This window comes from Suncus etruscus, chromosome 15, assembly GCF_024139225.1.
Source record: "Suncus etruscus isolate mSunEtr1 chromosome 15, mSunEtr1.pri.cur, whole genome shotgun sequence".
Lineage (NCBI taxonomy): Eukaryota > Metazoa > Chordata > Mammalia > Eulipotyphla > Soricidae > Suncus > Suncus etruscus.
Genome location: NC_064862.1, coordinates 88,405,590 through 88,433,583, shown reverse-complemented (window position 1 = coordinate 88,433,583; position 27,994 = coordinate 88,405,590). Strand labels below are relative to the sequence as shown.

The 27,994-nt window shown below is 54.0% G+C and overlaps 2 protein-coding genes across 2 annotated transcripts; both read left to right on the top strand.

Moving 5' to 3' along the window:
• Positions 1-13: 13 nt before the first annotated feature.
• ANKRD24 (ankyrin repeat domain 24) lies at positions 14-19,207 on the top strand. Its single transcript, XM_049787968.1, has 22 exons — positions 14-134; positions 1,911-2,000; positions 2,107-2,237; positions 2,335-2,423; positions 3,778-3,842; positions 4,395-4,452; positions 5,746-5,816; positions 5,987-6,093; positions 6,268-6,455; positions 8,938-8,966; positions 9,316-9,396; positions 9,543-9,650; positions 10,362-10,406; positions 10,538-10,636; positions 14,008-14,068; positions 14,308-14,429; positions 14,580-16,196; positions 17,358-17,525; positions 18,333-18,458; positions 18,678-18,743; positions 18,876-19,000; positions 19,192-19,207. The coding sequence occupies exons 1-21, from the start codon at positions 96-98 to the stop codon at positions 18,951-18,953; spliced, it is 3,438 nt and encodes a 1,145-aa protein (XP_049643925.1). The 5' UTR covers positions 14-95; the 3' UTR covers positions 18,954-19,000; positions 19,192-19,207.
• An 894-nt stretch (positions 19,208-20,101) lies between these two features.
• On the top strand, positions 20,102-27,445 carry EBI3 (Epstein-Barr virus induced 3). Its single transcript, XM_049787991.1, has 5 exons — positions 20,102-20,907; positions 22,189-22,324; positions 22,829-23,010; positions 23,590-23,747; positions 26,992-27,445. Exons 1-5 carry the CDS (start codon positions 20,841-20,843, stop codon positions 27,181-27,183), a joined length of 735 nt encoding a protein of 244 aa, XP_049643948.1. The 5' UTR covers positions 20,102-20,840; the 3' UTR covers positions 27,184-27,445.
• The last annotated feature ends 549 nt before the right edge of the window (positions 27,446-27,994 follow it).

Here is a 27,994-nt window from a genome sequence, read left to right as displayed (position 1 = left end):
GGGGCGGCCGAGCTCTGCAGCCGGGGACCCCTCGCTCCGGCCCCCCTGGATGCCCCGCGGCCTCTGGGCCTCCGGATCCCGGCGCCCTGGATGCCATGAAGCAGCTGTGCCTGTGCGCCGCAGCCTCCTTAGCGGTAGGGCCCGGGAACGGTGGTCCTTCCTCTCCCGCTCCGCCCCGCCTCAGACCCCGAAAGGATGCTGAAGGCTGCTAGGGGAGCGAGGATGGTGGCCGGGGGTGCAGGATGGATGGACCATTTAGGGAAACAGTTTAGTAAACAGAGAGGGACGATCGGGAGCTCGCAGAGGGCATTTGGACGGACATTTTTGGCGCACAATTTTGGAAAGAGTCATTTGGGGTTCATTTGGACAATAGTAGTGGGGAAATCATTTTGGGGGGGAGCCTGTGGAGGACAGAGGAAAAAGTCTGTAGGGGGATGAATCGGGCACATTCTTCAGGAACTGAAGGAAGACATGTCAGGCTACAATTTGGGGTGGTTGGATGTTAGGATGTTTGGAGGAGACAGTTGAGGGGCTTTGGGGTCCGGTTCTAGGGGATATGGCAGGGCATCCTTCTAGGGGTTCCCTTGGGGACGCCTCTTGGTAGTTCAAGGGGTCAATTATATATGGGGGTCATATTGGAAGGGGACAGCTGGGGACCTAGGAAGGGGAAAATTTTTTTTGGGGGGTCATACCTGGTGGTACTCAGAGGCTTTCCCCAACTTGGTTTTCTGGGGTGACTTCCCTCCTTCCCCATAGTGCTCTGGGGTCTTTGCTGCTGGAACTCGGGGCTCCTGCATGCAAAACTGCCCAGCACTTTGAACCATCTCTATGGCCAGAGGACAGGTTTATTTTGGTTTTTCTTTAGATGTATTTTAAAATTGGAACTCTTGGCGCCAGCGCAATAGTGAGGAGGCATTTATTTGCCTTGCACGCAACCAACCCGAGTTCAATCCCAGGCATCCTGTACGGTCCCCAGAGCACCCACCGCCAGGAGTGATTTTCTGAGCACTGCCGGTGTGACCCAAAATCAAACAAAAATGGGCCCGGAGAGATAGCACAGGGCGTTTGCCTTGCAAGCAGCCGATCCAGGACCAAAGGTGGTTGGTTCGAACCCCGGTGTCCCATAGGGTCCCCCGTGCCTGCCAGGAGCTATTTCTGAGCAGACAGCCAGGAGTAAGCCCTGAGCACCGCCGGGTGTGGCCCAAAAACAAAAACAAAACAAAACAAAACAAAACAAAAAAATCAAACAAAAATAAAATAAAATAAAATAAATTGGAGGTGCTGCCATTTCTTATCCAGTTCCTGAGAGGGCCTCATGTTCAACACCACATGGCTCACCAGAATATCCCCAATTTAGTGCAACACACACACACACACACACACACCTTTTTTTTGGTTTTTGGGCCCCACCCGGCTGTGCTCAGGGGTGACTCCTGGCTGTCTGCTCAGAAATAGCTCCTGGCAGGCACGGGGGACCATATGGGACACCGGGACTCGAACCAACCACCTTTGGTCCTGGATCGGCTGCTTGCAAGGCAAACGCCGCTGTGCTATCTCTCCGGGCCCAAACTCTTTTTTTTTTTTTTTTAATGCTTTAAATCACATCTAGGGCTGTTCAGGGCCCCTTCCATCTCTGTGCTCAGGGATCTCTAATGGTGGGACCTGGGGGACCCTATGGGGTGCCAAGGATCAAATCTAGGTTTGCTCAGTGCAAAGCCAGGGCCTTCCCAGCTCTCCTTGCATCCTGATCAGTGGAGTATAGAGAGATGCTGGTGGAAGCTTGGAGGCTTGGTGAGAATAAAGTAGCTGGGAAGGTGGATCTGGGGGCAGATGCTGGGGGAGTTGCAGGTTTGGGGGGACCCAGTTGTGGTACCCCCACACCCCAATGCCACCTCCCACCCACCCCCCAGCAGCTGCGGCTCAGCCCCACTGACCTTGGTTCCTGCCCGCCCTGCGGCCCCTGCCCCATTCCGAAACCGGCAGCCAGAGGCAGGCGCCAGGCAAGTGCCCGGGGTCGGGCGGAGAAGGGCTGAGCCCCTGCCAGGGGGCGTGGGGAGGGGGCACATGCCACCTGGCCCCACGCCCCGCTCTGGGTGTGCCCCGCAGAGCCAGGAATGGAGCAAAAGCGACGAACGGCTGCTGCAGGCGGTGGAGAACAAGGACCCCGCGCGTGTGGCTGCGCTCATCACCCGCAAAGGGCTGGTGCCCACCAAGCTGGACCCCGAGGGCAAGTCCGCGTGAGTGCCCCGGCACCTGAAGTGGCATGGGAGAAGGCCGCAGGGAAGGCCCCCACGAATCACCTCTGACTTCTGACCTCTGTCCTCCACCCTCCAGGTTCCACTTGGCAGCCATGAGAGGTGTGGCCAGCTGTCTGGAGGCGATGTTGACTCATGGTGCCAACGTCATGAGCACTGATGGGGCAGGTACTGCCTGTGGGCCCTGAGGAGAGTGGAGATGGCACATCGGGGCCCCTTCCGAGGGTCCTGTTCATTATGACTTCAGGGGTATCAGTGTGTGATATGAGGGGGTCCCCATCAGTGGCAGGGCATGCCAATGCAATACATCAACTTGAACAGAGAGTGGTTGGGACTCAAAAGAGTTTGGGTCAAGGAAGAGTGGCACAGGGGTAGGGGTGTCTGCTCGAGAGCCTCTGCAGGGTAGGAGCACACAGTTTGAGGGAGTTTGAGGGAGTCGCTGCAGGATGGGGAAGAGTTGGGCAAAAGGACAAGTGGGCATATGATGTAGTTAGGGGTCTTGAGGGGATCGTGAGGGTTGGACGAGAACTTGGAAGGCTAGAGGGGGGACCAGTACAGAGCAAAGCCTTATCCAGGGGCTCAGTGCTTTTGTAAGCAGAGTAGTTGGGATGATGGCTGAGTGGTGGCGGGGTGGGGAGTGGGGAGTCACTGGGGTGTGAACTGAGTGGGTGGGGGGGTGGCTGGTGGGGGAGTATCTTGATTTGAGAAGTAGCTAGGTTTGGAGAGTAGCTGGATTTGGGGAGAAGCTGGGGTATAAGAGTAACTAGTGGGGCTGGAGCTGGAGCGATAGCACAGCGGTAGGGTGTTTGCGTTGTACGCGGTCAACCCAGGACGGATTCCGGTTTGATTCCCGGCATCCCATATGGTCCCCCAAGTCTGCCAGGAGTGATTTCTGAGTGCAGAGCGGGAGTAATCCCTAAATGCCACCGGGTGTGACCAAAAAACAAACAAACAAACAAACAAACAAACAAAAAAATGAGTACCTGGATATAAGGAGTAGCTTCACATAGGGAGTAGCTGGGGGGTGTAGCTGGGATGTGGGGAGTAATGGGGATGCTGAGAACAGAGCAGGGCTGAAGAAGGGCTGGGCAGAGCATATATATATATATATATATATATATATATATATATATATATATATATTTTGGTTTTTGGGCCACACCCGGCGGTGCTCAGGGGTTACTCCTGGCTGTCTGCTCAGAAATAGCTCCTGGCAGGCATGGGGGACCATATGGGACACCGGGATTCGAACCAACCACCTTTGGTCCTGGATCGGCTGCTTGCAAGGCAAACACTGCTGTGCTATCTCTCCGGGCCCTGGGCAGAGCATATTAAGATGAGTTGCCCGGATGCTGACCAGCTGAAAACCAGGGTCTATACAACTTGGATTGATAAATAACCCGGGTGTGGTTACGGGAACCCCAGGAACTCCAGGAAACTTTGCAAAAGGCTGCTGGAGCTTTGGGGAGCAGTTAGCCACTGAGGGAGAATGTGGAGCCTTGGTATCTTCCCCCCCTTTCAGGTTACAATGCCCTCCACCTGGCCGCCAAGTACGGACACCCTGAGTGCTTGAAGCTGTTACTCCAGGTCATGGTGATATTAGTATCTCAGATTCCCCTGAGAGCCAGTGGCCTCCCACACACTTCCACCTCCATCTTAAATCCTGGGGATCCCATGACCCCTCTTTCCTCCCTCCAAGCCTCAACTCTTCCTCTCCGGACAACTAGATGCTCCCCTTAATAGTCAGCCTGTCATCCCCACATTTGAGATATATTCCCAATGCCAGAGAATTCATTCCTGCACTCTGGGATCACTCCTGGCAGGCATGGGGGGGGACCCTAACAGCAATTATCTGAGCCTCTGCATTTCCTCCGGTGTACCTCAAGTTTGTGCTTAGCCATGACAGCTCTTCTCCAAGCTGCTGTCTTCTTCCCAACACCCCAGCTTCCCCTAAGCATGTCATAACTAATCTCCCTAATTTTCCCAATTGGAGATAGATAGATAGATAGATAGATAAATAGATGACAGATAGATAGATAGATAGATACAGGATGCCAGAAATACAAAAGAACCCAAGAAGGAGTGGGGCTAGGGGAAAAGGGGAAACTGAGGCAACTGACTTCACCCTCTCTGCCCCAGGCTTCCTGCGCTGTGGACGTGGTAGACAACAGTGGCTGGACCGCTCTGCATCACGCAGGTGTGTACCACTCACCATGGCCCCGGAGCTTATAGGTTTGGAAGGTCTTCTGTCCTGGGGTGAGGACCCCAGGGTGGGTGTCAGTCACTGAGCAGGGGTTCTTTTGTGGGAGCCAATAATGGGTCTGAAAGTGCTTCTATTCCAGCTATTCTATTAATGCCCTCCAGAGGGGCAAATGGATCACCTACCCGTCCCTCCACATCATCTGCCCGCCCCCCCCCCGTGCCCTTGGGTTTCCTGGGTTACTTTCAAGGACGTCCCAAGCACCCCAGAATTCTCTGGAATGCAGAGAAGAAATAGGAGTAGTTGTGGGAATTTTCCCAGCAGGTTCCAGCAGCTCTGCAGCTGGTCTATGCTGCCCCCTAGCGGCAGGATGAAGCGTTGCTTCACACACATCTGGTCCCCGTCTCCACAGCAAATCAGAACCTTGAACCCTGGACACATCCCCACCCCCCCAATCTCTGAGCTGGCAAGCCCACCAACACTGCCCCCAAAGTCCTACCTGCTTCCAGGCACTTACTTTTTTCCTTTTTAATCTTTTGGGCCACACCCAGCGATGCTCAGGGGTTACTCCTGGCTCTGCACTTACGAATTACCTCTAGCTCGCATCAGGGGCCTAACTATATGGGATGAGAGCAGGGTACAAAGTAAGCACCTAACTACTGTACTGTGCCTTCTGCCTTTTATTGTTTTGGGTAGAGTGGTCTATACCCAGCTATGCTCAAGGGTTATTTCTGATTATGCACAATTACTACTCCTAGCAGTAATTGGGGGACCCTATAGGGTGTCAAAGATTAAACTCAGGTTGGTTCTATGCAAGGCAAGCACCCTCCCTGCTATGTCAATCTTTTTTGATCTAATAGGCTCCATTTCTTTTGTTTTATAGTTTTGGGGCTACACCCTGTTGGACTCAGGGATACTCCTAGGATGCTGGGGATCAAATCCTAGTCCAATACATACAAGGCAAACCCCTTACCCACTGAATCATAGCTCTGGCCTCACAGTCTCTCTCTCTCTCTCTCTCTCTCTCTCTCTCTCTCTCTCTCTCTCTCTCTCTCTCCTCTCTCCTCTCTCTCCACTCTCTCTCTCTCTTTCCCCATCCCCACTGGGTGACCACCAACCTGGCTCGCCTTAGTTTTCTCATCTTTTCTATTGATCTTCCAAGGGGCCATGGGAATTTCTCACAAAATAAAGCTTAGGGATCTCACACACACACACACACACACACACACACACACACACACACACACACACACACGCCCCCTGGATTACCTAACTTCCCTCTCTCTCCAGCCGCTGGCGGCTGCCTTTCCTGCACCGACATTCTCTGCTCCTTCAAGGCACAACTGAACCCTCGAGATCGGGTGAGCCCCTGCAGGGATCATCCTGGGGAAGCGCCTGCCTTGGCTGGTGCCCTGCCGCCAAGAGTTGGCATCGGACGCTGGCAAGTGTGTGAGGGCCAGGTTTGGAGTGAATCCCAGGATCAGCCTCTCAGGCCTTGGCTCATCCCTCTTCCCGCACCCCTGCTCCCCAGTCAGGTACAACACCCCTCATTATAGCAGCTCAGATGTATCACACGGACCTGTGCCGCCTCCTTCTGCAGCGGGGTGCTGCAGCCAATGAGCAGGATCTACAGGGCAGGTAAGCTTTGTCTTTCTGCCGGCCAGGTGCTGTGTGACCTTGGGCAAGGCCCAGAGCCTCTCTGGGCTACATGCATCCGAGTGATTTTCCTCCCTTCCCCAAGCTGGGACTTGGTGAAGGGGCATTGAGGGAAGTGGGGAGGGAAGGTCACCCCGAAGCACCCTCTGCTGCTAGGACGGCCCTGATGCTGGCCTGCGAGGGAGGCAGCCCCGAAACTGTGGAAGCGCTGCTGCAGGGTGGGGCGCAGCCGGCCATCACCGACGCTCTGGGCCAGGACGCGGCTCACTACGGCGCCCTGGCGGGAGACAAGCTCATTCTGCAGCTCCTGCAGGAGGCGGCCCAGCGGCCTGCGCTGCCCAGCGGTATGCAAGACCCGCCTTCCAGCAGCTTCTGTCTCCAACCCCAGCACCACCAAGCCCCGCCTTCTAGCAGTTTAAGCCCCGCCCCAGCTATTCAAGCCACGCCCAAGCACCATCAAGCTCTGCCTCCAACCAGTTCAAGCCCTGCGCCAGCCCTGTAAAACCACGCCCACAGCAACATAGGCCACGCCCCTACTATTTAGTCCCGCCCCCAAGCAGTTCAAGCCCTTGTCGGTACTGTCAGGCCACGCCCAAATCATTTAGGCCACACCCCCAACTATTGAGCCCCGCCCCAAGCAGTTCAAGACCTACCCCGACAATTAGGCCCGCCTCCCAATAATCTCAGGCCACGCCCCAGCAATCAAGCCCCGCCCCAAGCAGTTCAAGCCCTGTCCCTGTACTGTCAGGCCCCGCTTCCCGATAATTTAGGCCACGCCCTCAGCTAGTGAGCCTTGCTTCAAGCAGTTCAAGCCCTGCCCAACAATTAAGCCCGCCTCTGAACATTTTCAGGCCACGCCCCTAGCAATCAAGCCACGCCCCAAGCCATTCAAAACCTGCCCCAACGATTAAGCCTGCCTCCTAACAATTTTAGGCCCCACCCCAGCACTATCAAGCTCCTCCCAGCTGTTTCAAGCCCCGCTCCTAGATGTCAAGTCCCACCTCCTAACAGTTTTAGGCTCCACCCCTGCAAACCAAGCCCTGCCTCCAAGTAGTTTTAGGCCAAGCCCCAGCACCATCCACCCCTGCCTCCAGTTTCAAACCCCGCCTCCAAGCCAATCATGCCCCGCCCCAGTGTCATCAAGCCCCGCCTCCCAAAAGTTTCCAATTTCCCCCATATTTCCCATCTTCTCTTTCCTCCATAGTTTCCAGATTCCCAGATAGGTTGTTATAGGAGATTCAGGGCTCCCCATGGACCCAGCTCAGGGCAGTTTTTTGTTTGTTTGTTTGTGTTTGTTTTTGGCCAAACCCCCAGAGATGCTCAGAGGGTCCTCCTGTCTCTGTGCTCAGAAATCACTCCCGGGCCAGAAGAGATAGCACAGCGGCGTTTGCCTTGCAAGCAGCCCATCCAGGACCAAAGGTGGTTGGTTCAAATCCCGGTGTCCCATATGGTCCCCCGTGCCTGCCAGGAGCTATTTCTGAGCAGACAGCCAGGAGTAACCCCTGAGCACCGCCAGGTGTGGCCCAAAAACCAAAAAAAAAAAAAAAAAGAAATCACTCTCGGCAGGCTCAGGAAACTATATGGGATCCTGGGGATTGAACCCAGGTCAGCCACACGAAAGGCAAACAGCCTCCCTGCTGTGCTGTCACTCTGGATCCATCAAGAAAGTTTAAGGCCCTTCCAAGTTATATTTGAGGGACCCACCGCATTCTGGGGACATCCTTCTTCATGAATCTCTGCCTTTCCCGAGAACTGGCACCCACACTTGTCCCACTCTGCAGAAGCTCCCTTTTTTATGGGGGCTTGTTTCTTTTGGCTCTGCACTCAGGAATTACTCCTGGCAGTGCTTGAGGGACCGATGGGATGTCAGGGGTCAAACCTATGTTGGCTGTGTTCAAGGCAAGCGACTTAACCGCTGGAATATTGTTCTGTCCCCTCTTTTTATTTTTGGAATTTTATTTTTGTTTGTTTTTGTTTGGGGGCCACACCCCGCCTTGGCCAGGAATTACTCCTGGCTCTGTGCTCAGAAATCGCTCCTGGCAGGCTCAGGAGACCTTATGGGATTCTAAGGATCGAACCCGGGTCTGTCCTGGGTTGATTGCATACAAAGCAAATGTCCTACCGCTGTGCTATTGCTTCAGCCCCCTATTTTTGGATTTTGGGCTGCACTGGTAGGTGGTGCTCAGGAATTACTACTGACTTTGCATTAGGGGTCACTCCTATTGGGGTTCAAGAAACATATGGGTTGCTGGAGGGTTGAACCTGAATCAGCTATGTGTAAACATGCCCCTTATTCTGTGCTCTTTCCAGAGGCCCCCTTTAGTTTTGTTTTTTTTTATTTGGGGGAGTCACAACTGGTGGTCTCAGGGCTGACTCCTGGCTCTGAGCTTAGGAATCTCTCCTGGAGGTGCTTTGAGGGCCATATGGGGTGTCGGGGATTGAACCTGGGCTGGTTGTGTGCAAGGCAAGCACCCTCCCTCCTATATATTGCTCTGGCTCCAAGGCAAGAGAGTTTGCTCATAAGGAACATTTCTAGACATTCTACCCAAATGTCGATTCCCAGGCTGGATGGGTGACTCCAAGTTCTGGAGCATGCTAGAAACTGAGGATTTAATTCCCAATCTTGCCAGGAGAGATTCCTGAGCACTGAGCCAGGAGTAACCCCTGAGCACCACCCCAAAACCAAACCAATAACAAAGAAGCAAGAAAAGGCCCCGATTGATCCCTGGAAAATTGTAGGTGTCCCTGCCAAGCCTGGGGATTCATTCCTCCTCCTCTCTGAGAATTGGGGTACTGATCCTCCCTTTTTCTCCCCCTTCCTCCTAGAGTATGACTCCGGGGAAGCTTCATCTCAGGTACGGAACCTCCAGCAGTGAGTAAACTGTGCCCCAATTTCTCTGGGCTGCCTTTCTCCCTCACCCCAAGTTCCTGGGAAGAGGTGAGCCCCAGTCCAGGTTAGGGTGTGTTTAGGACAAAGACAAGGGAGCAGGGGACGCTTGTCACCAAGTGCCCGTCACAAGGCATCTCCCAGAAGTAGGCATGAGGTGGTGCCATAAAGAAATGAGGGAAAATGAAGGGCCTGAGAGTGGGGGAGACAGACACTATCCCAGGATCACCCCAGAAGTGGGGATTTAATTGAGCTGCATGGGTGGGGTGCGTTATCTGAGTTTGAGACCGGTGTGTCCCCCCTTGACCCCTCCCTAGAACTCTGTGTCCAGTCATGAAAAACGAGGGGGCACCAAGAAGCGGAAGGCCCCTCAGCCCCCAGCCAGCACCCCAATGCCGGTGAGAGAGACCTCTGTCTTGGGGCGAAGGGTAGAGCTCAGGGAAGCCTGGAATGAGTGTTGACTAGGTGGGGGGCACAAAGGGACCATTTCAGGCTTCATCTGAAGGTGTGTTGGGGGGTGTTCCTTGTCTTGGGGGGGATCCAGGATGATCGAGAAGCCTATGAGGAGATCGTGAGGCTGCGGCAAGAGAAAGGCCGTTTACTGCAGAAAATTCGGGGCCTGGAGCAACACCAGGAACGCAGAAAGCAGGAGGTGAGGGTCCTGGGGGGGCGTAGCTGGGGGACAGGGACTCCCCTTATCTCTCCTGCCTCCCTCCCGCCACTGCCACTATCCCTTCCTACCTCTGCTCCAGCCTCATTTGGACAAATGTTCACCCCAACCCCTCTACCTTAGGACCTTTGCACAGATGGCCTGAAACTGTGCTCAAAAGCCTCTAATATAAGATTTTCCCGCTGTTCACCTTATTGAAGCTGTAGTTCCCCCCCCCCCCCCATCATGCAGCCCCAACTTCTCGATTTGTTTTATTTTCAGTTAAAGTGCTTTATGGTTGCTGGATATAACTTAATGTTGAATCACAACCACCCATTCTGGGCTGTGAGCCCAAGAGGACCGCTGATTCACAGGAGAGCTTGAGACGTATTTATGGAAAGGACCAGAGTCCTGGAATTGAAGGAATGAATGAATCAGGGGCTCAAAAAGAGGGCCTGGCACATAAGAGTTGCTCAATAAATACTTAGCAATGGCGGAGCGGCCAAAGCCGTGTCTGACCCATAGTAGGCGCTTTGTACATTCTAGCTGAACAAATTGAGACAGAGCCACGCTGTGTGCGGTAGGGACCCTGAACTGTGGAGAGAGGGGGCGTGGAACCCCGCATGCATAAAGAGCACTTTCCAGAAGGCAGGCTGAGGAGGGAGACCCCACGCCCTGCCCATCACAAGCCTTGCTTCTTGCTTCTCCCAACAGCTGCCGGAGGCCGAGGCCAGCTCCCTGCACAGCCTGGAGAGGCAGGTAGGTGGAGAGGGGAGCAAAGAGTGCTCATTGACACAGTGCTCATGGGCCTACAGTTTCTTGCTGGAGCCAGGTGAGTCCCCCAATATCGGCCGTATCCTCCTTCCCTGGCACCCCCGGTATCCTCCCAGGTGCAGGAGCTCCAGCAATTGCTGGCCGAGAAGCAGGAAGAGAAGGAGAATCTGGGCCGAGAGGTGGAAAGTTTGCAGAGTCGCCTCTCACTGATGGAGGTGTGCGGGAAGGGGCGGGGACTCTGGGCGGGACCCAATGCTGTGGGCGGGTCCAGTGAAAGAGGGCGTGGCCAGATTATTTTTTGGGCATGGTCTCATCCAGCTAAGAAGATTAGGGTTTAGATTAGAAAATTTTTTTTTTTTTTTTTTTTTTTTTGTTTTTGGGCCACACCTGGTAACGCTCAGGGGTTACTCCTGGCTATGCGCTCAGAAGTTGCTCCTGGCTTGGGGGACCATATGGGACGCCGGGGGATCCAACCGCGGTCCGTCCAAGGCTAGCGCAGGCAAGGCAGGCACCTTACCTCTTGCGCCACCGCCTGGCCCTAGATTAGAAAATTTGTAAATGTAGGGGTTGGAGCAGTGTTGCAAGTGGTAGGACGTTTGCCTTGCACGCGTTAACCTAGGACGAACTGCGGCTCAATCCCCTGGCATCCCATATGGTCCCCCAAGACAGGAGCGATTTCTGAGCACATAGCCAGGAGTAAGCACTGAGCTGTCACCAGGTGTGACCCCCTTCAAAAAAAAAATAAGAAAAGAAATTTGTGGGGCCGGAGAGATAGCATGGAGGTAGAGCGTTTGCCTTCCATGCAGAAGGACGGTGGTTCGAATCCCTGGTCCCCCAAACCTGCCAGGAGCGATTTCTGAGCATAGAGCCAGAAGTAACTCCTGAGCACCACTGGGTGTGACCTAAAAAAAATTGTAAATTTAGGGCTTACAGTTTAGAAGATTAGAAATGAGTTTCCAGTAAGATGCAGCTGCCCCATTGCATAGGTAGTACGTGCACACACACACACACACACACACACACACACACACACACACACACAGATAACTGGGAGGTTGGCTCTTCAAGCCTGTGTTCTCTTTTAAATATTTGTTTTTGCATGTTTTTCTCTGTTTTCTTTTTTTTTTTTTTGGTTTTTGGGCCACACCCTGTGCCGCTCAGGGGTTACTCCTGGCTATGTGCTCAGAAGTTGCTCCTGGCTTCTTGAGGGACCATATGGGACACCGGGGGATCGAACCGCGGTCCGTCCTAGGCTAGCGCAGGCAAGGCAGGCACCTTACCTCCAGCGCCACCGCCCGGCCTGTTTTCTTTTTTATTGCTTGCTTTTTTCCACTCTTGGGAGACCTGTGTTCTCTCCTGTACATGTATCTCCTCCAGTTCTCTCTCCTCACTTTTTTCTTTTTGTTTTCTTTTGAGGCGAGTCATTGTTCAGGAGTTATTCCTGCCTCTGCTCTTAGAGATCACTCCTAGCAAGGCTCTTGGGACCCTATGGAATGCCGGCGACCAAATTTGTGTTGGCCCCGTGCAAGACAAACCACCCTCCCTGCAGTCATATCACTCCAGCTCCCTCTCATTAGCTCTTTCTAAAAAAAATTTCAATAAAACTATCTTGCTTGGGGCCAGAGCAATAGCACAGCGACAGGGCATTAGCCTTGCAAGCTGGTGACCCAGGACACACCTGGGTTCGATACCTGGTGTCCCATATGGTCCCCAAAGCTAGGAGCAATTTCTGAGCCCATAGCCAGGAGTAACCCGAGTGTCACAGGGTGTGGCCCATAAAACAAACAAACAAGAAAACTATCTTGCTTTACCTCCTCAAAACACACATATAACACACACACAAAACATGCACACCTAGGAATGTATTATCACACATATACACAAATACCCTGAATATTTATGTATGTGCCCACTATAGATAATATACCATCACATGTAGAATCACTTTTTTTTAGAGTCACACATGCACAGTTTTCCAACACACAATCCCACATACCCTGCACAAGGCAGCTATATTTTCATGTGCACACACAGACACACACAGGAGCACACACATACACACAAGTTCAAGCACGCACACATACACATGTGTGTCCCCCAATGCGCACCTACCATAGACAACCATGCAGGCGTGTGAAGCAAGAGAAATAGTGCTGGAGTTAAGATATTTTCCTGGGGGCCGGGAAGGTGGCGCTAGAGGTAAGGTGTCTGCCTTGCAAGCGCTAGCCAAGGAAGGACCGAGGTTCCATCCCCCGGCGTCCCACATGGTCCCCCCAAGCCAGGGGCGATTTCTGAGCGCATAGGCAGGAGTAACCCCTGAGCGTCAAATGGGTGTGGCCCAAAAATATATTTTCCTGGTGGGGCAGGAGTGATAGCACAGTGGGGAGGGCTTTTGCCTTGCATGCTGCTGACCTGAGATCGATTCCCATATGGTCCCCTGAGTCAGCGAGCAATAATTTCTGAGCGCAGAGCCAGGAGTAACCCTGAGTGCTGTACACACACACACACACACACACACACACACACACACACACACATATAGGGAAAAATAAAAGATATCTGCCTTGCACAAGGCTGACCCAGGTTCAATCCTCAGCACCCCACAGCATCTCCCCAAACAAATCTAGTACTGCTCTCTGAGCACAGAGTCAGGAGCCAACCCTGAGAACCTGCCTTAATCTAAACAAAATAAGAGTCTCCCTCAGGGCTGGAGCGATAGCACAGATGTAGGGCATTCGCCTTGTATGCGGCTAACCTGGGATGGACCTGGGTTTGATCCCTGGCATACTATATGGTCCTCCAAGCCTGCCAAGTGTGATTTCTTTTCTTTTTTCTTTTTCTTTTTTTTTTTTAGGTTTTTGGGTCACACCCAGCAGTGCTCAGGGGCTACTCCTGGCTCTATGCTCAGAAATCACTCCTGGGGCACAGAGAGATAGCACAGCGGTGTTTGCCTTGCAAGCAGCCAATCCAGGACCAAAGGTGGTTGGTTCGAATCCCGGTGTCCCATATGGTCCCCCGTGCCTGCCAGGAGCTATTTCTTTTTTTTTTTTTTTTTTTTTTTTGTGGTTTTTGGGTCACACCCGGCAGTGCTCAGGGTTACTCCTGGCTCCATGCTCAGAAATTGCTCCTGGCAGGCACGGGGGACCATATGGGACGCTGGGATTCGAACCGATGACCTCTTGCATGAAAGGCAAACGCCTTACCTCCATGCTATCTCTCCAGCCCCGACAGGAGCTATTTCTGAGCAGACAGCCAGGAGTAACCCCTGAGCACCGCTGGGTGTGGCCCAAAAAACCAAAAAAAAAAAAAAAAGAAATCACTCCTGGCAGGCTCAGGGGACCATGTGGGATGCCGGAATTCAAACCACTGACCTTCTGCATGCAAGACAAAAACTTTTCCTCCATGCTATTTCTCTGGCCCTGCTAAGAGTGATTTCTGACACAGAGCCAGGAGTAACCCCTGAGCGCCGCTGGGTGTGGCCCCAAAACAAAAACAAAAAATAAATAAAAGTCCCCAATGGGAAAGACATGGGGGTGGGAGATGGGGGCGAAGGAGCCTGACTCGATTCGCTGCCTTGTCACCCCAGAACGAGCGGGAAAATACCAGCTATGATGTAGACACCTTACAGGATGAAGAGGACCTTCCTGGTGAGCCCCCCCTCCCCCAAAACCCCAACCCCTGGCTTTGTCCCTGGGCTGCCAGGAGACACAAGAGAGACTCGAATCATGGAGACCACTTGAAGCTGGGGGGGGGTGGAGTCTGGCTGTCCCTCTGTTCTTCATTCCCATTTTCTCAGTTTACCAACCCAAGGGGAGGGAGGCCTGACCCACTCCTCAGATTCCCCAACTCCTGGAACCTTGGGGCTTCATCCTGTGCACCCCACCAGCGGCCGAAGCTCTTGTCTCGAAGCAGCTGAGTTCACCGGCCCACAGCGACCTCTTAGCAGCGCTGCAAGACCAGGTGGCTGAGCTCACCAAGCAGAACCAGGAACTGATGGAGAAAGTTCAGGTGGGGAAACTGAGGCCCACTCCGAGAGAGTGGGAGAGAAGCCATGGTTGAGGACACCCAGTTCCTTCCTCCCCCAGGAGGGTGGGAGTGGACACGGTGGTCTTGTACCCCAACAACCACTAAAACCCCTGTTTGCACCCCAAACCCAAGATTTTGGAGACCTTTGAGGAGGACGAGGTGGAGGTGAACGGTTCGGCCCAGTTCATCCCTCTGGCCGAGTATGACGCGTTGCGGGCCGAATTGGACGAACTCCGCAGGCAACATGCCGAGGCTCTGCAGGTGCGGGAGCAACAGGCAGCACAGGACACCCCAATAAAAGAGGAAGTCACCCCAGGGGGCAACAAGGTCTCTGGAACCACGGCGCCAAGGAACGGGCCAGCAGCCGCAGAGCCCGGAGACACTGCGGTTCCTGAAACCCAAATCAATGGGACCGACAGCACCGAGGAGGAAGCCGGAGGTGCTGGGACCAAGGAGACAGTCCCCGAGGATGCTGAGACGCCCACAACTCAAAAGGCCACGGATGTGGAGGCCATGGAAGGCCCCAAAGGAGTTGGGACCAAAGAGCCAGCGGAGCTCAAAGCCAACGGGGCTGAGATGACAGAAATGCAAGCTGCAGATGAGGAGGAAAATCCAGTGGCAAAAGCCACGGGAGTGGAGGCCACGGAGGCAGAAGCCACGGATGCGAAGGCCACCGACCCGGAGGCCATGGGCCCCAAAGCAGAACGGCCACCAATAAAGGCCGACACAGAGACGGTGGTGCAGACTGGGAAGGTGAATGGGACCGAAGCCACAAGCCAGGCCACAGAAGGGGAGGCCACGGGACGGGAGGCCACCGACGGGGAAGCCAGCGGCCCAAGCCCGGCTCCCACCGGCTTCGTGCTCCACCCCGGCGCGGCGGAGGCCTGCGAGAAGCTGCAGGCCGAGCTGGAGACGCGGATCCGCAGCTTGGAGGAGACGCTCCGGCAGCGGGAGCAAGAGGCAGCGGCGGAGCTGGAGGCGGCCAGGGGCAAGTGCCAGGCCGCAGAGGCCGAGGCCGGCCGGCTCCGGGAGCGGATGCGGGTCGCGGAGGAGGGTCGCGGGGCGCCCAGCTGCAACGGCCTCGACGCCACGGCCACGGGGCAGCTGCGGGCAGCCCTGGAACAAGCCCGCCAGGACCTCCGGGCCCGGGACGCGCGTCTGCGGGAACTGGAAGCCACATGCACCGGCCTGGACGAGGCCCGGGCCGGCCGGCTGCTGGCCGAGGAGGACGCCCGGGGCCTGCGAGCCGCCCTGGCCCAGCGGGACGAGGCGAGGCTGGAGCAGAGCCGGGAGCTGGCGGCCCTGCGGGAGCAGCTGGCCACGGCCACGGCGGCGGGCGACCAGCACCGCGCGGCGGCCACTGAGCTGGGCCAGGCGCGGGCCGTGGCCGAGGCGCGGGTGGCCGAGCTGGCCGCCGCCTGCGACGAGGCCCGGCGCGGCCTGGCGGAGCTGCGCGAGGCCTCCGAGGCCCTGCGCCAGGCCTCGGTGCCCGCGTCGGAGCACCACCGGCTGCAGGAGGAGGCCCTGGAGCTGCGCGGCCGGGCGGCGGGGCTGGAGCAGGAGGTGGTGGCGGCCGGCCGGGAGGCGGCCCGGCTGCGGGCCGAGCTGGAGCGCGAGCGTGCGGGCAGCGTGGCCCGGCTGGAGCACGAGCGCGTGGTGGGCGCGCTGCAGGCCGAGGTGGCCCGGCTGCAGGCGCAGCTGGAGGAGCTGGGGCGCCGGCACGAGAAGACCAGCGCCGAGGTCTTCCAGGTGAGCGACGGACCCCCCGCTGGAGTTTGCAATCCGGGTGCTGTTGTGTCTTGTTTGGGGGTCACGCCTGATGGTGCCCTGGGTTGGCGGGTCACGCCTGATGGTGCTCTGGGTTGGCTCTGCATTAAGGAATCGTACCCGGCAATGTTCCGGGGACCTTATGGGATGCCTGGGGTCCACTTAAGGTCAGCCGCATGCAATGCAAATGCCCTCCCCACTGTGCATTCGCTCGGGCCTCTGGGTGATATTTTTTTTTTTGTCTTATTTTATTTATTTATTTATTTATTTATTTTTTTTGGTTTTTGGGCCACACCCGGTGGTGCTCAGGGGTTACTCCTGGCTGTCTGCTCAGAAATAGCTCCTGGCAGGCACGGGGGACCCTATGGGACACCTGGATTCGAACCAACCACCTTTGGTCCTGGATCGGCTGCTTGCAAGGCAAACGCCGCTGTGCTATCTCTCCAGGCCCGTCTTATTTTATTTTATTTAATTTTATTTCAGTGTTTGGACAAGGGTTGATTCCTGGATCTGTACTCAGGGATCACTCCATGCGGTGCTCTGGGAAACATATGGGATTTGGGGATCAAATCCATACAATCAGATGGTTCAGAGGAGCTCTGGGTCCAGGACTTTTTCTTTTTCTTTTTTTTTTTTGGGGGGGGGGGGGCCACACCCGGTGTTGCTCAGGGGTTACTCCTGGCTGTCTGCTCAGAAATAGCTCCTGGCAGGCACGGGGGACCCTATGGGACACCGGGATTCGAACCAACCACCTTTGGTCCTGGATCGGCTGCTTGCAAGGCAAACGCCGCTGTGCTATCTCTCCGGGCCCAGGACTTTTTCTTAACCCCAACACCCGGACAAGTACAGGGCTGACTCGTGGCTCTGCACATGGAGATACTCCTGGCGGTGCTCCTATAGGGAGGACCCTATGGGATTCTGGAGATGGAACCCATCAACATGGGTTTTTCTCTCCTGTTTTTTTTTTTTTTGGGGGGGGGCACACCCTGTGGTGTTCACGGCTTTCTCTGCACTCAGAATCACTTCTGGCGGGCTCAGGGGACCTTATGCGATGCCGAACCCAGAGCTATCGCTCTGGCCCTTGGAGTCCAGCATTTGGGGGGGGGGTCCACATGGCATCAAGCTCCCACTGCGATCCCCCAGGTGCAGCGGGAGGCGCTGTTCATGAAGAGTGAGCGGCATGCGGCCGAGGCACAACTGGCTACGGCTGAGCAGCAGCTGCGGGGCCTGAGGACAGAGGCAGAGCGCGCCCGCCAGGCACAGAGCCGAGCTCAGGAGGCCCTGGACAAAGCCAAGGAGAAAGATAAGAAGGTATCAGCCACTCTCTTTCCCTGACCCCTCATCAGGGGACCCTCCCTCCAACTCCATGGAGTTTGAGGGAGAATGCTTAAGAATGCCCTGGCAGAAAGGCTCTTGAGAAATCATCCCATTTTCCAACTGGGCACAGAGAGGTAAAGCTACTCATCCAAAGACACACAGCCACGCACTATTTCTGCACGTTCCCCCCCCCCCCAATAAACGTTTTTGGTTTTGTTTTGGGGTCACACTGGATATGTCTGGGGCTCTTCTTAGCTCTGGGCTCATAAGTCACTCCCAATAGTACTCAAGGGACTATGAGATACTGGGGATTCATCTGGGTTTCCCATATGTGATGTGTTCTCTACTTCATCTATCTCCCAGAAGTAATTTTTTGTTTTGTTTTGTTTTTGGGCCACACCCGGCATTGCTCAGGGGTTACTCCTGGCTGTCTGCTCAGAAATAGCTCCTGGCAGGCACGGGGGACCATATGGGACACCGGGATTCGAACCAACCACCTTTGGTCCTGGATTGGCTGCTTGCAAGGCAAATGCCGCTGTGCTATCTCTCCGGGCCCTCCCAGAAGTAATTTTTGTTAGATTTGAGGCCACATCCTTTGCACTCAGGGATCACTCTTGGAAGGGGGACATATGGGGGATCAAACCCAGGTTGGCCTCTGGCAGAGCAAACTCCTTACCCACTGAACTCTCTCCATCCCCAGAGATAAATTTTATGTTGCAAAAGTTCTTGCTTTGTCCCCTGCGTCTATCCATGAAAGTAGGGGGGAAAGTGTATTCAAAAGCACCCGCTCCTGTCCACCAGATCACAGAACTGTCTAAGGAAGTCTTCAGTCTTAAGGAGGCTCTGAAGGACCAGCCTGCGGCGCCGGCCAACACAGAGGTGGATGCTCTCCGGGGTCAAGTGAAAGCTTTGCAAGAGCAGCTGGAGGTGGGACCCTTATCACATGAGGGGCTGGGCCCAGGCATGCGGTTCAGTGCCAAAGTGCATGCTTAAGATCTGGATTGCATCCCCAGCACTGAAAAAACAAAAAAACCCAGAAACACAACTCCAAGAGGGGCTGTGATGCAAAGGCGGCGGTTTTGGGGTGCTTTGCGGAGATGGGGAATCTTCCTGCTTTGTTCTGAGCACCCCTCCCCGTTATCCCAGGAGGCTGCCAAGGAGCACAGCGCCGTGGTCGCCTTGTATCGAAGCCACCTGCTCTATGCCATCCAGGTGACTCCTGGGGGCGCTCCGTCCTGGTCTCAGTGTCGCGGGAAGGGAGAGGGGACCCTGGCCTCCGGGAGTGTGGAAGGAAGAGGTGTGGAGACCTGGAGGCAGGAGCATCCCGGTTTGCTCTCACCCCAGGGCCAGATGGACGAAGACGTGCAGAGGATCCTGAGTCAGATCCTGCAAATGCAAAGGCTTCAGGCTCAAGGTCGCTGAGAGCCATCCGCCCCGCCCACCAGCTCGGTGGCACCGCCCACTTTCCTCAGGGCACTGCATATAACTTGACCACGCCCACCATAAGTGGCCCCGCCCACCACGGGGGTCTGTCACTCTGGCCCCGCCCACCGTCCTCAGACCCACCCACCATAGGCTATGCATATCATCTGACCACGCCCACAAACTGGGAGCGGCCCACCATAGGCTCTGCATATTGTCAGACCCCGCCCACCACCCTTAGACCCGCCCACCACGAAATCTGCATATCACTTCGGTCCCGCCCACCTCCCTCAAGTCCGCCCACCATAAGCTCTGCATACTGTCTGACTCTCCCCACAGCCCTTGGACCTCCCATCATAGAATCTGCATATCATTCTGGCCCAGCCCACTTCCTTCAGGTTCACCCACCATAGGCTCTGCATATTTGTCTGACCCCGCCACCGCCCTTGAACCCGCCCACCACGGAATCTGCATATCACCATGGCCCCGCCCACCTCTTTCAGGTCCGCCCACCAAAGGCTCTGCATATTAATCCAGCCTCCCTCATTACCATAGGCCCACCTACCACAGGTCCTGTCTATCACCCGGTCACGCCCACCACGCTAGGCCACGCCCATGGGCAGGGCGTCTTCAGGCCCAAGCCTGCCTAGACTGTGGCCCTAACCAAGACAAGCTGCCCTACACACCCCACCGGAAACACTGTGTGGTCCCCGTCCCCGTGCCCAGGCTAATTGATGCCACCCTAGGAATAAAGCGAACAGAGCACAGGAAAAGAGCATGTGGCTAGTTGCTGGGGTCCTAACAGCTAGGAAAAGGGGTTTGGGGGTCTGGGGGAGGAGGAGGTGTGTGGTGTGTGTCTAGAGCCCGGAATGGGGATTTGTCCAAACCCACAAATCTCTGACCAGTGTGAGTAGAGTCTGTAAGAAGCAGACACAGAGGGGCAGAGCCATAGCCCAGTAGGGAAAACGTTGGCTTTGCACACGGCCGACCTGGGTTGGATGCCTGGCATCCTGTAGGGTCCCCCGAGCTTGCCAGGAGTAACTTCTGAGCACAGAGCCAGGAGCAACCCCTGATTCACTGCTGGGTGTGGCTCAAAAACCAAAAAAAAAAAAAAAAGAGCAAAACGAAACAAAAAAGTACAGAAAAGTCACAAAGGGGTGGGGAGAAAATTCCAAGGCTCCACCCCCCAGGGCCCTCGTGGTTCAGTACTCCTGGGAGCACCACATCTGGGATCACCCCTTCCAAAATCCCCTGGGGTAGGGGGTTGCCGAGTTCTGCAGCTGAGGAAGAGGGACCAAGTGTGGTGGGTGCCCTTCCCACCTCCAGCCCCGGGCCCAGTTTCCCGTGGGCATCCCGGGCTTGGTACATCTGGGGTCTGCCCAGAGTCTGGGTTTCTGTCTGTGGGATGAGCAAGCGGAAGGAGGTACACGACTGGTGAGAAGGGGGTATCTCTGAATCCAGCCCCTTTTCTCTATTGTCTATTGTTAATGGGACCACCTCCAGTGGATCCCAAGGTCTATTCCTGGTTCCATGCTCCAGCATCCTCCTGGAGGTAATCGGGACCCAACGTGATGCTGGGGATTCGAACCCGGATCAGCTGCATGCAAAGCCAGCACCATAACCTGCACATCTCTGTATTTTTATCTCGGCGAGTATCTCCCTGGTTTCTGCCTCGCCTATGTCTCTTTCGCTGTGGGTGTCTCTGTCTCTTTCTGTCCCCTCTGGGGCTTCCCCTCTGTCAGCGGAAGTGAGGACCCATGAGCTGGGATGCTGGGAAAGCCCAGACGACTCACTTCCTCATCCGAACAAACCCTGAGAGTGTTCTTCACCTGCTCTCAGCCCCCCTGAGTCAGAGCCGCTGGAGAACGGGACGTGGGGGTCTTCATCATGGTCCAGGGGCTCCTCCTGACACTTGTCCTCTGGGCCAGCTGCTTGCCCTGCCATGGGAAAGAAGGTACAGGGGAAGGAGCACAGGGGAGTGTGGGAAGAGGAAGGCAGGATTTTGCTGTGAAAATTCTGGGGTGACCTGAGCGCTGCAGGGTGTGGCCCAAAAACCAAAAGAAAAACTCTGGGGTGAGCTGGGAGTTCACACCCCCCCCCACTGTGTGCCCTCTAGATGGGAGGGGTCCCTGACTTTGATGGGGAAACTGAGGTCAAAGAGGACAAGTTCCCTAAAGGGCACTTAGAAGGAGACCTTCATAGCTGGGAGGCAGAGAGAAGACAGAGGGAAATAGGGAGACAGGAAAGCAGAGTAGACAAGAGAAGAGAATGGCAAGGAAGGAAAGGAGAGAGGGATGAGGGAAGGAAAAGGAAGAGAAAAGGGAGAGGGAAAGGGGGAAAGAGGAAAGAAGGAGAGGAAAAGAAAGGGAGGGAGAGGCCAGAGACATAGCACAGCAGTGTTTGCCTTGCAAGCAGCCGACCCAGGACCTAAGGTGGTTGGTTCGAATCCCGGCATTCCATATGGTCCCCCTTGCCTGCCAGGAGCTATTTCTGAGCAGATAGCCAGGAGTAACTCCTGAGCATCGCCAGGTGTGGCCAAAAACCAAAAAAAGAAAAAAGAAAAAAAAGAAAGAAAAGAAAGGGAGGGAGAGGAAAAAAGAATGGGGGGGGGAGGTCGACAGTACAGCAGGGAAGGTGTTTGCCTTACACCCAACCAACTACGATTCAATCCCCAGCATCCCATGTGGTTTGCTGGGTCCCACCAGGAGTGACCCTGGAATGCAGAGTCAAGACTCAGTCCTGAGCATCCCTGTGTGTGGCCCCAAATCCCCCCCCCAAAAAAAATAGAATGAAAGGAGGAAAGAGAGAGGAGAGAGGGGCCGGGCGGTGGCGCTAAAGGTAAGGTGCCTGCCTTGCCGGCTTTAGCCTTGGACGGACCGTGGTTTGATCCCCCGGTGTCCCATATGGTCCCCCAAGCCAGGAGCGACTTCTGAGCACATAGCCAGGAGTAACCCCTGAGCGTCACAGGGTGTGGCCCAAAAACCAAAAAAAGAAAAAAAAAGAGAGAGGAGAGAGAGAAAACAGGGAAGGGATGATGAGGAAGGGAGCCCATCAGAGTTTCTTAGGGACTTCACCCGAAGATCTGAGCCCCTGAGTTTGTGGTGTGGGGTCCTCAGTTTTCTGCTCTGGAAAATGGGATGATGGTCTCTAAATGTGGGATAAGAGAAGTGCCCTGTGGTTCTCAGGAAATCCCATCTCAAGGGCATCCAAGGTCATGCTGTTCCCCCTCTCCCAGAAGGGTCTCCGGCAGCACCCGCCCAGCCCAGGGTTCGGTGCCGGGCATCTAGGTACCCGGTCGCTGTGGACTGCATGTGGACCGTACCCCTGGCTGCAAGTGGCACCGGACCCACGTCCTTCATCTCCACATACAGGTCAGAGGGCCTGGAAGCCTGGTGGTGGTGGGGGGAATGTCTCCTAGGGCCCAGAACCCCTAGCATGACAGAAACCAGAGATCAAGCCTGAAAGAACATGGCACGGGCTGAACACAGGCAGAGGGTTTGGACTCAGGTGCTCCCACACCCCTCTGGGAGCACTCTTGGGGAGCACTTACAGAGAGCCCTCGAGGAGTACTTCCCAGGAACCCTCTGGGAGCACTCCCTCAGGGGGCAGTTCTGGGGAGCACTTGCCCAGGAGCACTCCCTCTGTGCTCAGGAATCCCTCCTGGCAGACCAGAGGACTCTAGGCGATGCTGAGGATCAAAGGCAGGTTGGCTGAATGCAAGGCAAATACCCTCCCCACTGTCTCATCATTCCCTCCTCCAAGGACAAGTTGTTGGTTTTCGGGTCAAAGCCAGCTAGTGGCTAAGCGGAGAGCAGAGATCTAGGGCTCTCACTGGGGATCAGGGTCCCAGCCCTCAGCACCCACCCCTTGTGCAGGCTCGGAGCTGCAGCCCAGGGGGAGAACTGGCCCTGCCATCAGTCCACGCCCGAGTCCACCCACTGCAATATCTCTGACATCCTTATCTTCTCCCTGGTCCCCTACGTGCTTAACGTCACCGCCATGTACCCTGGACAGACCAGCAGCAGCACTTTCCTGCACTTTGTTCCTGAGCACATCAGTGAGTCCATGGTGGTGGCTGTCGGGGATGACACTGAGGGGGGGTAGGGGTGCTGAACCCAAATTTCTCCCTCAGCCTGGGATTGAACCCAGGTCAACTGCATGCAAGGCAAATTTTCTCCATGCTGCATTTTCTCTCTGGCCCCTTCCATAAACTTTAGGGGGGCCACACTCCAGGCTCTGTGCTCAGGGATCACTCCTGATGGGACTCAGGGGATCCTATGGGAGGCCGGGGATCAAGCCTGGATCAGCAGCATGCAAGGCAAGAAACTTCCGTTGTCTTATAGACAACTGCCTGACTCTTTTGGGGGAGGGTTTGGTTTGGTTTGGGGGGACCATGCCTGGTGATGCTCAGGGGCTCCTCCTGGCTCTGGCTCAGAAATTACTCCTGACATGCTCAGGGAACTCTATGGGATGCCGAGGATCAAACCTAGGTTGGCTGCATTCAAGGCAAACGCTCTTTGCGCTGTGCTATCACTCCAGCCCCTGCCTTCCAGAATCTTGACCCATTATTTGCTGAATAAATGAATGAATGAATGAATGAATGAATGAATGAACCCACTTCCCTCTGGCCCATCAGTCAAACCAGACCCTCCTGAAAGAGTGCGGCTGAGGCCCCTTCCTGGGCATCGACTGGGGGTACAGTGGGAAGCCCCCCACACCTGGCCCCACCCAGAAATCTTCCCACTGAAGTACTGGATTCGATACAAGCGTCATGGAGCTGCTCACTTCCGAAAGGTGAGGACCAGGGTTGGGTGGGAAAGGGAGGTACAAGAGAGGAAACAGTGGGTACAAATTTGTGAGCCCTCTGGCCACCACCACATTAGTGTTTGGGGTGCTAGTGATCATGAAAGAAGACCAGGAATTCTGCTCCTGGTGTCGACCAAGAGGAATGTTTTGGGGTCACACCCAGCAGTGTTCAAGGCTTATTTTTGGTTTTTGTGCTCAGAAATTATTCCTGGCATGATTGGAGGGACCCTATGGGGCACCAGGGATTGAACTTGGGTCAACTGTATACAAGGCCAGCACCTTAAACCCTGTACTATGTCTCCCAGCCCCTGACCCAGGAAAATGGAATTAAGGAGTTGGGTATGTGGTTAAACTCCTGTCTACCAGGTCTGAAGCCCCGAGTTTGGTCCCTGATAGTCGAAAGAAAGAGAGAAAGAAAGAAAGAAAGAAAGAAAGAAAGAAAGAAAGAAAGAAAGAAAGAAAGAAAGAAAGAAAGAAATCTACCAGGTCTGAAGCCCCGAGTTTGGTCCCTGATAGTCGAAAGAAAGAAAGAAAGAAAGAAAGAAAGAAAGAAAGAAAGAAAGAAAGAAAGAAAGAAAGAAAGAAAGAAAGAAAGAAAGAAAGAAAGAAAGAAAGAAAGAAAGAAAGAAATGGGGCCGGGCGGTGGCGCTAAAGGTAAGGTGCCTGCCTTGCCTGCGCTAGCCTTGGATGGACCGCGGTTCGATTCCCCCGGTGTCCCATATGGTCCCCCTCGCCAGGAGCGACTTCTGAGCGCATAGCCAGGAGTAACCCCTGAGCGTCACCGGGTGTGGCCCAAAAACCAAAAAAAAAAAAGAAAGAAAGAAAGAAAGAAAGAAAGAAAGAGAGTGAGAGAGAGAGAAAGAAAGAAAGAAAGAAAGAAAGAAAGAAAGAAAGAAAGAAAGAAAGAAAGAAAGAAAGAAAGAAAGAAAGAAAGAAAGAAAGAAGGAAAGAAAGAAAGAAAGGAAGGAAGGAAGGAAGGAAGAAAGAAAGAAAGAAAGAAAGAAAGAAAGAAAGAAAGAAAGAAAGAAAGAAAGAAAGAAAGAAAGAAAGGAAGGAAGGAAGGAAGGAAGGAAGGAAGGAAGGAAGGAAGGGAGAAGAGAGGGAGGGAGGGAGAAAGGGAGAAAGAGAGAGAGAAAGAGAGAAAAGAAAGGAGGGAAGGAAGGAAGGAAGGAAAGAGAGAGAAAGAAAGAAAGAAAGAAAGAAAGAAAGAAAGAAAGAAAGAAAGAAAGAAAGAAAGAAAGAAAGAAAGAAAGAAAGAAAGAAAGAAAGGGGGCCGGGAAGGTGGCGCTAGAGGTAAGGTGTCTGCCTTGCAAGCGCTAGCCAAGGAAGAACCACCGTTCGATCCCCCGGTGTCCCATATGGTCCCCCCAAGCCAGGGGCGATTTCTGAGCACATAGCCAGGAGTAACCTCTGAGCGTCAAACGGGTGTGGCCCAAAAACCAAAAAGAAAGAAAGAAAGAAAGAAAGAAAGAAAGAAAGAAAGAAAGAAAGAAAGAAAGAAAGAAAGGAAAGAAAGAAAGAAAGGAAGAAGGGAAGGAAGGAAGGAAGGAAGAAGGAAGGAAGGAAGGAAGGAAGGGAGAAGAGAGGGAGGGGAGGGAGAGAAGGGAGAAAGGGAGAGAGAAAGAGAGAAAAGAAAGGAGGGAAGGAAGGAAGGAAGGAAGAGAGAGAAAGAAAGAAAGAAAGATAGAGAAAGAGAAAGAAAGAAGAAAGAAAGAAAGAAAGAAAGAAAAGAAGAAGAAAGAAAGAAGAAAGAAAGAGGGCCGGGAAGGTGGCGCTAGAGGTAAGGTGTCTGCCTTGCAAGCGCTAGCCAAGGAAGAACCACCGTTCGATTCCCCGGTGTCCCATATGGTCCCCCCAAGCCAGGGGCGATTTCTGAGCACATAGCCAGGAGTAACCTCTGAGCGTCAAACGGGTGTGGCCCAAAAACCAAAAAGAAAGAAAGAAAGAAAGAAAGAAAGAAAGAAAGAAAGAAAGAAAGAAAGAAAGAAAGAAAGAAAGAAAGAAAGAAAGAAAGAAAGAAAGAAAGAAAGAAAGAAAGAAAGAAAGAAAGAAAGAACGCAAATAGTTGGGCCTGGAGCAATAGCACAGCTGTAGGGAGTTTGCCTTGCCTTGCACACGACTAACCCAGGACGGACCTTGGTTTGATCCCCGCCGTCCCAGATGGTCCCCCAAACTAGGAGCGATTTCTGAATGCATAGCCAGGAATAACCCCTGAGTGTCACTGGGTGTGACCCAAAAAACAAGAAATAAAAAAATAGGGACCAGAGGGGCCGGGAAGGTGGCGCTAGAGGTAAGGTGTCTGCCTTACAAGCGCTAGCCAAGGAACGGACCACGGTTCGATCCCCCGGCGTCCCATATGGTCCCCCCAAGCCAGGGGCGATTTCTGAGCACATAGCCAGGAGTAACCCCTGAGCATCAAACGGGTGTGGCCAAAAAAAAAAAATAGGGACCAGAGAGATAGCATGGAGGTAAGGCATTTGCCTTTCATGCAGGAGGTCAGTGGTTCGAATCCGGCATCTCATATGGTCCCCCGAGCATGCCAGGAGCGATTTCTGAGCATAGAGCCAGGAGGAACCCCTGAGTGCTGCCGGGTGTGACCCAAAAGCCAAAAAAAAATAAATAAATAAATAAATAAATAAATAAATAAATAAAATAATAATAATAAATTGCAGATAGAGATTCAGGCAAGTATTTGCATGCATGTTCCCAGCAGCCAGAGTTGGTCAGAGAGCTGAGAACCACTGATAGGCAGACTGAGTCATGCCCAGTTCATCTTCATGTTAGAACAGCTTTTGTCTGAAGAGGGGCCTAAACAAAGATGTTCACAGTGGCCCCCAGTGCAGCCAGGAAATAGGTCTGGGCCTCTGTGATAAGAAAGCAGGGAGGGCACTTGCCTTCGGAGTTCGATCTCGGGCCTTCCTTAGAGTTTCCAGAGCACCACCAGGAGTCATCCCTGAGCACAGAAACCAGGAGAAAGCCCTGAGTTGACTCCCCAAAATAAACAAACAGAAAGGGTCTATGATGTCAGGCAGGGACAGGAAAAGGGATTGTTGAGGGTATTAGGTGCCTTCAGCAGGGGGCCTGATGGAATGTTCTGGAACCAGATAGAGGTGGTATTGGCCAGCTTTGCAGAAACATCAGGTATTGACTTCAGGCCGGTAGATTTCAGCAGGGTAGGGTCTAACTGTCCCTCACAGCCTGGACCCTCTGACCCTAACCTTTTGGCTCCTAGGTGGGGCCCACGGAAGCCACATCCTTCACGATCCGGGCCACAAAGCCCCACTCCAGGTATTGCATCCAGGTGTCAGCACAGGACCTCACCGACTCTGGACATCCCAGTGACTGGAGTGTCCCTGCTGTTGTGACTGGGACCCTGGATGGGCAGCACAGACCCAGTACCCACCTGAAAGGGTTGTGCCTCTGAAATCCAGGTCCCTACTCTTCGGTGGAAATGACCCAGTGGGGTTAGGGGTGCTTGGGGCTTTGCCTCTGTGAGTCTCAGTTTGTAAAATTGAGGGTTGGGGTTTTGTCCCTAGATGAAGGGACATTTGAATATGAGATTGGGGGTTTGGGAGAATGAGAAAGGATGTCTATTAGTTGGGGCTGTTGTTTGGGGGTCATGCCCTGCTGTGATCAGGGATCAAGCCTGACTCTGTGGTCTTGGAGCTGGAGCAATAGTCGGTAGGGTCCTTGCTTTTTTTTGTATGTGGTAGACCCAAGTTTGATCTCTGGCATTTCATCTGACCCCATGAGCCCCCGCCAGGAGTGACCCCTGAGCACAGAGCCAAGAGCTAGCCCTTTGTAACACTGAGTGCAGCCCAAAAACAAACAAAATTCTGGGACCTGTCAAAATTGAGAGCAAAAAAATAAAACATCAAAGTACTTTGGGGGCTGACCCGACCCAAACATTTAGAGAACATCCTATTTTCTCTTTCCTCTTAATTTATTTTTCTTTGAATAAAAAAAAAAAATCTGCTACTATGCTACCTTCGCTTCCCAGAGTGAATTGTCTTGAGGAGACAAGAACCAAAACCACAAAACACCGTCACTTCTCCCAGTAGAAATAATGCCTGAAGTGTCCTCACCCCATATTAACACAGAGCAAACATTCATACAACAGAGGCTGGAAAAGTAGTACAGTGGGAAGGGGTGCTTGCTTTGCACACAACCGATCGTGGTTAGATCTCCTGCATCCTACAGGGTCCCCTGGGCACCACCAGGAGTGACTCTTAAAT

Excerpts from the sequence above, each read along its gene's own strand:
- ANKRD24 (XM_049787968.1), top strand. The coding sequence starts at position 96 with ATGAAGCAGCTGTGCCTGTGCGCCGCAGCCTCCTTAGCG. Across the intron at positions 2,238-2,334 it reads GACCCCGAGGGCAAGTCCGC|GTTCCACTTGGCAGCCATGA; the intron begins GTGAGTGCCCCG and ends TCCACCCTCCAG. Across the intron at positions 2,424-3,777 it reads CATGAGCACTGATGGGGCAG|GTTACAATGCCCTCCACCTG; the intron begins GTACTGCCTGTG and ends CCCCCCTTTCAG.
- EBI3 (XM_049787991.1), top strand. The coding sequence starts at position 20,841 with ATGGTCCAGGGGCTCCTCCTGACACTTGTCCTCTGGGCCAGCTGCTTG. Across the intron at positions 20,908-22,188 it reads GCCCTGCCATGGGAAAGAAG|AAGGGTCTCCGGCAGCACCC; the intron begins GTACAGGGGAAG and ends CCCCTCTCCCAG. Across the intron at positions 22,325-22,828 it reads TCCTTCATCTCCACATACAG|GCTCGGAGCTGCAGCCCAGG; the intron begins GTCAGAGGGCCT and ends CCCCTTGTGCAG.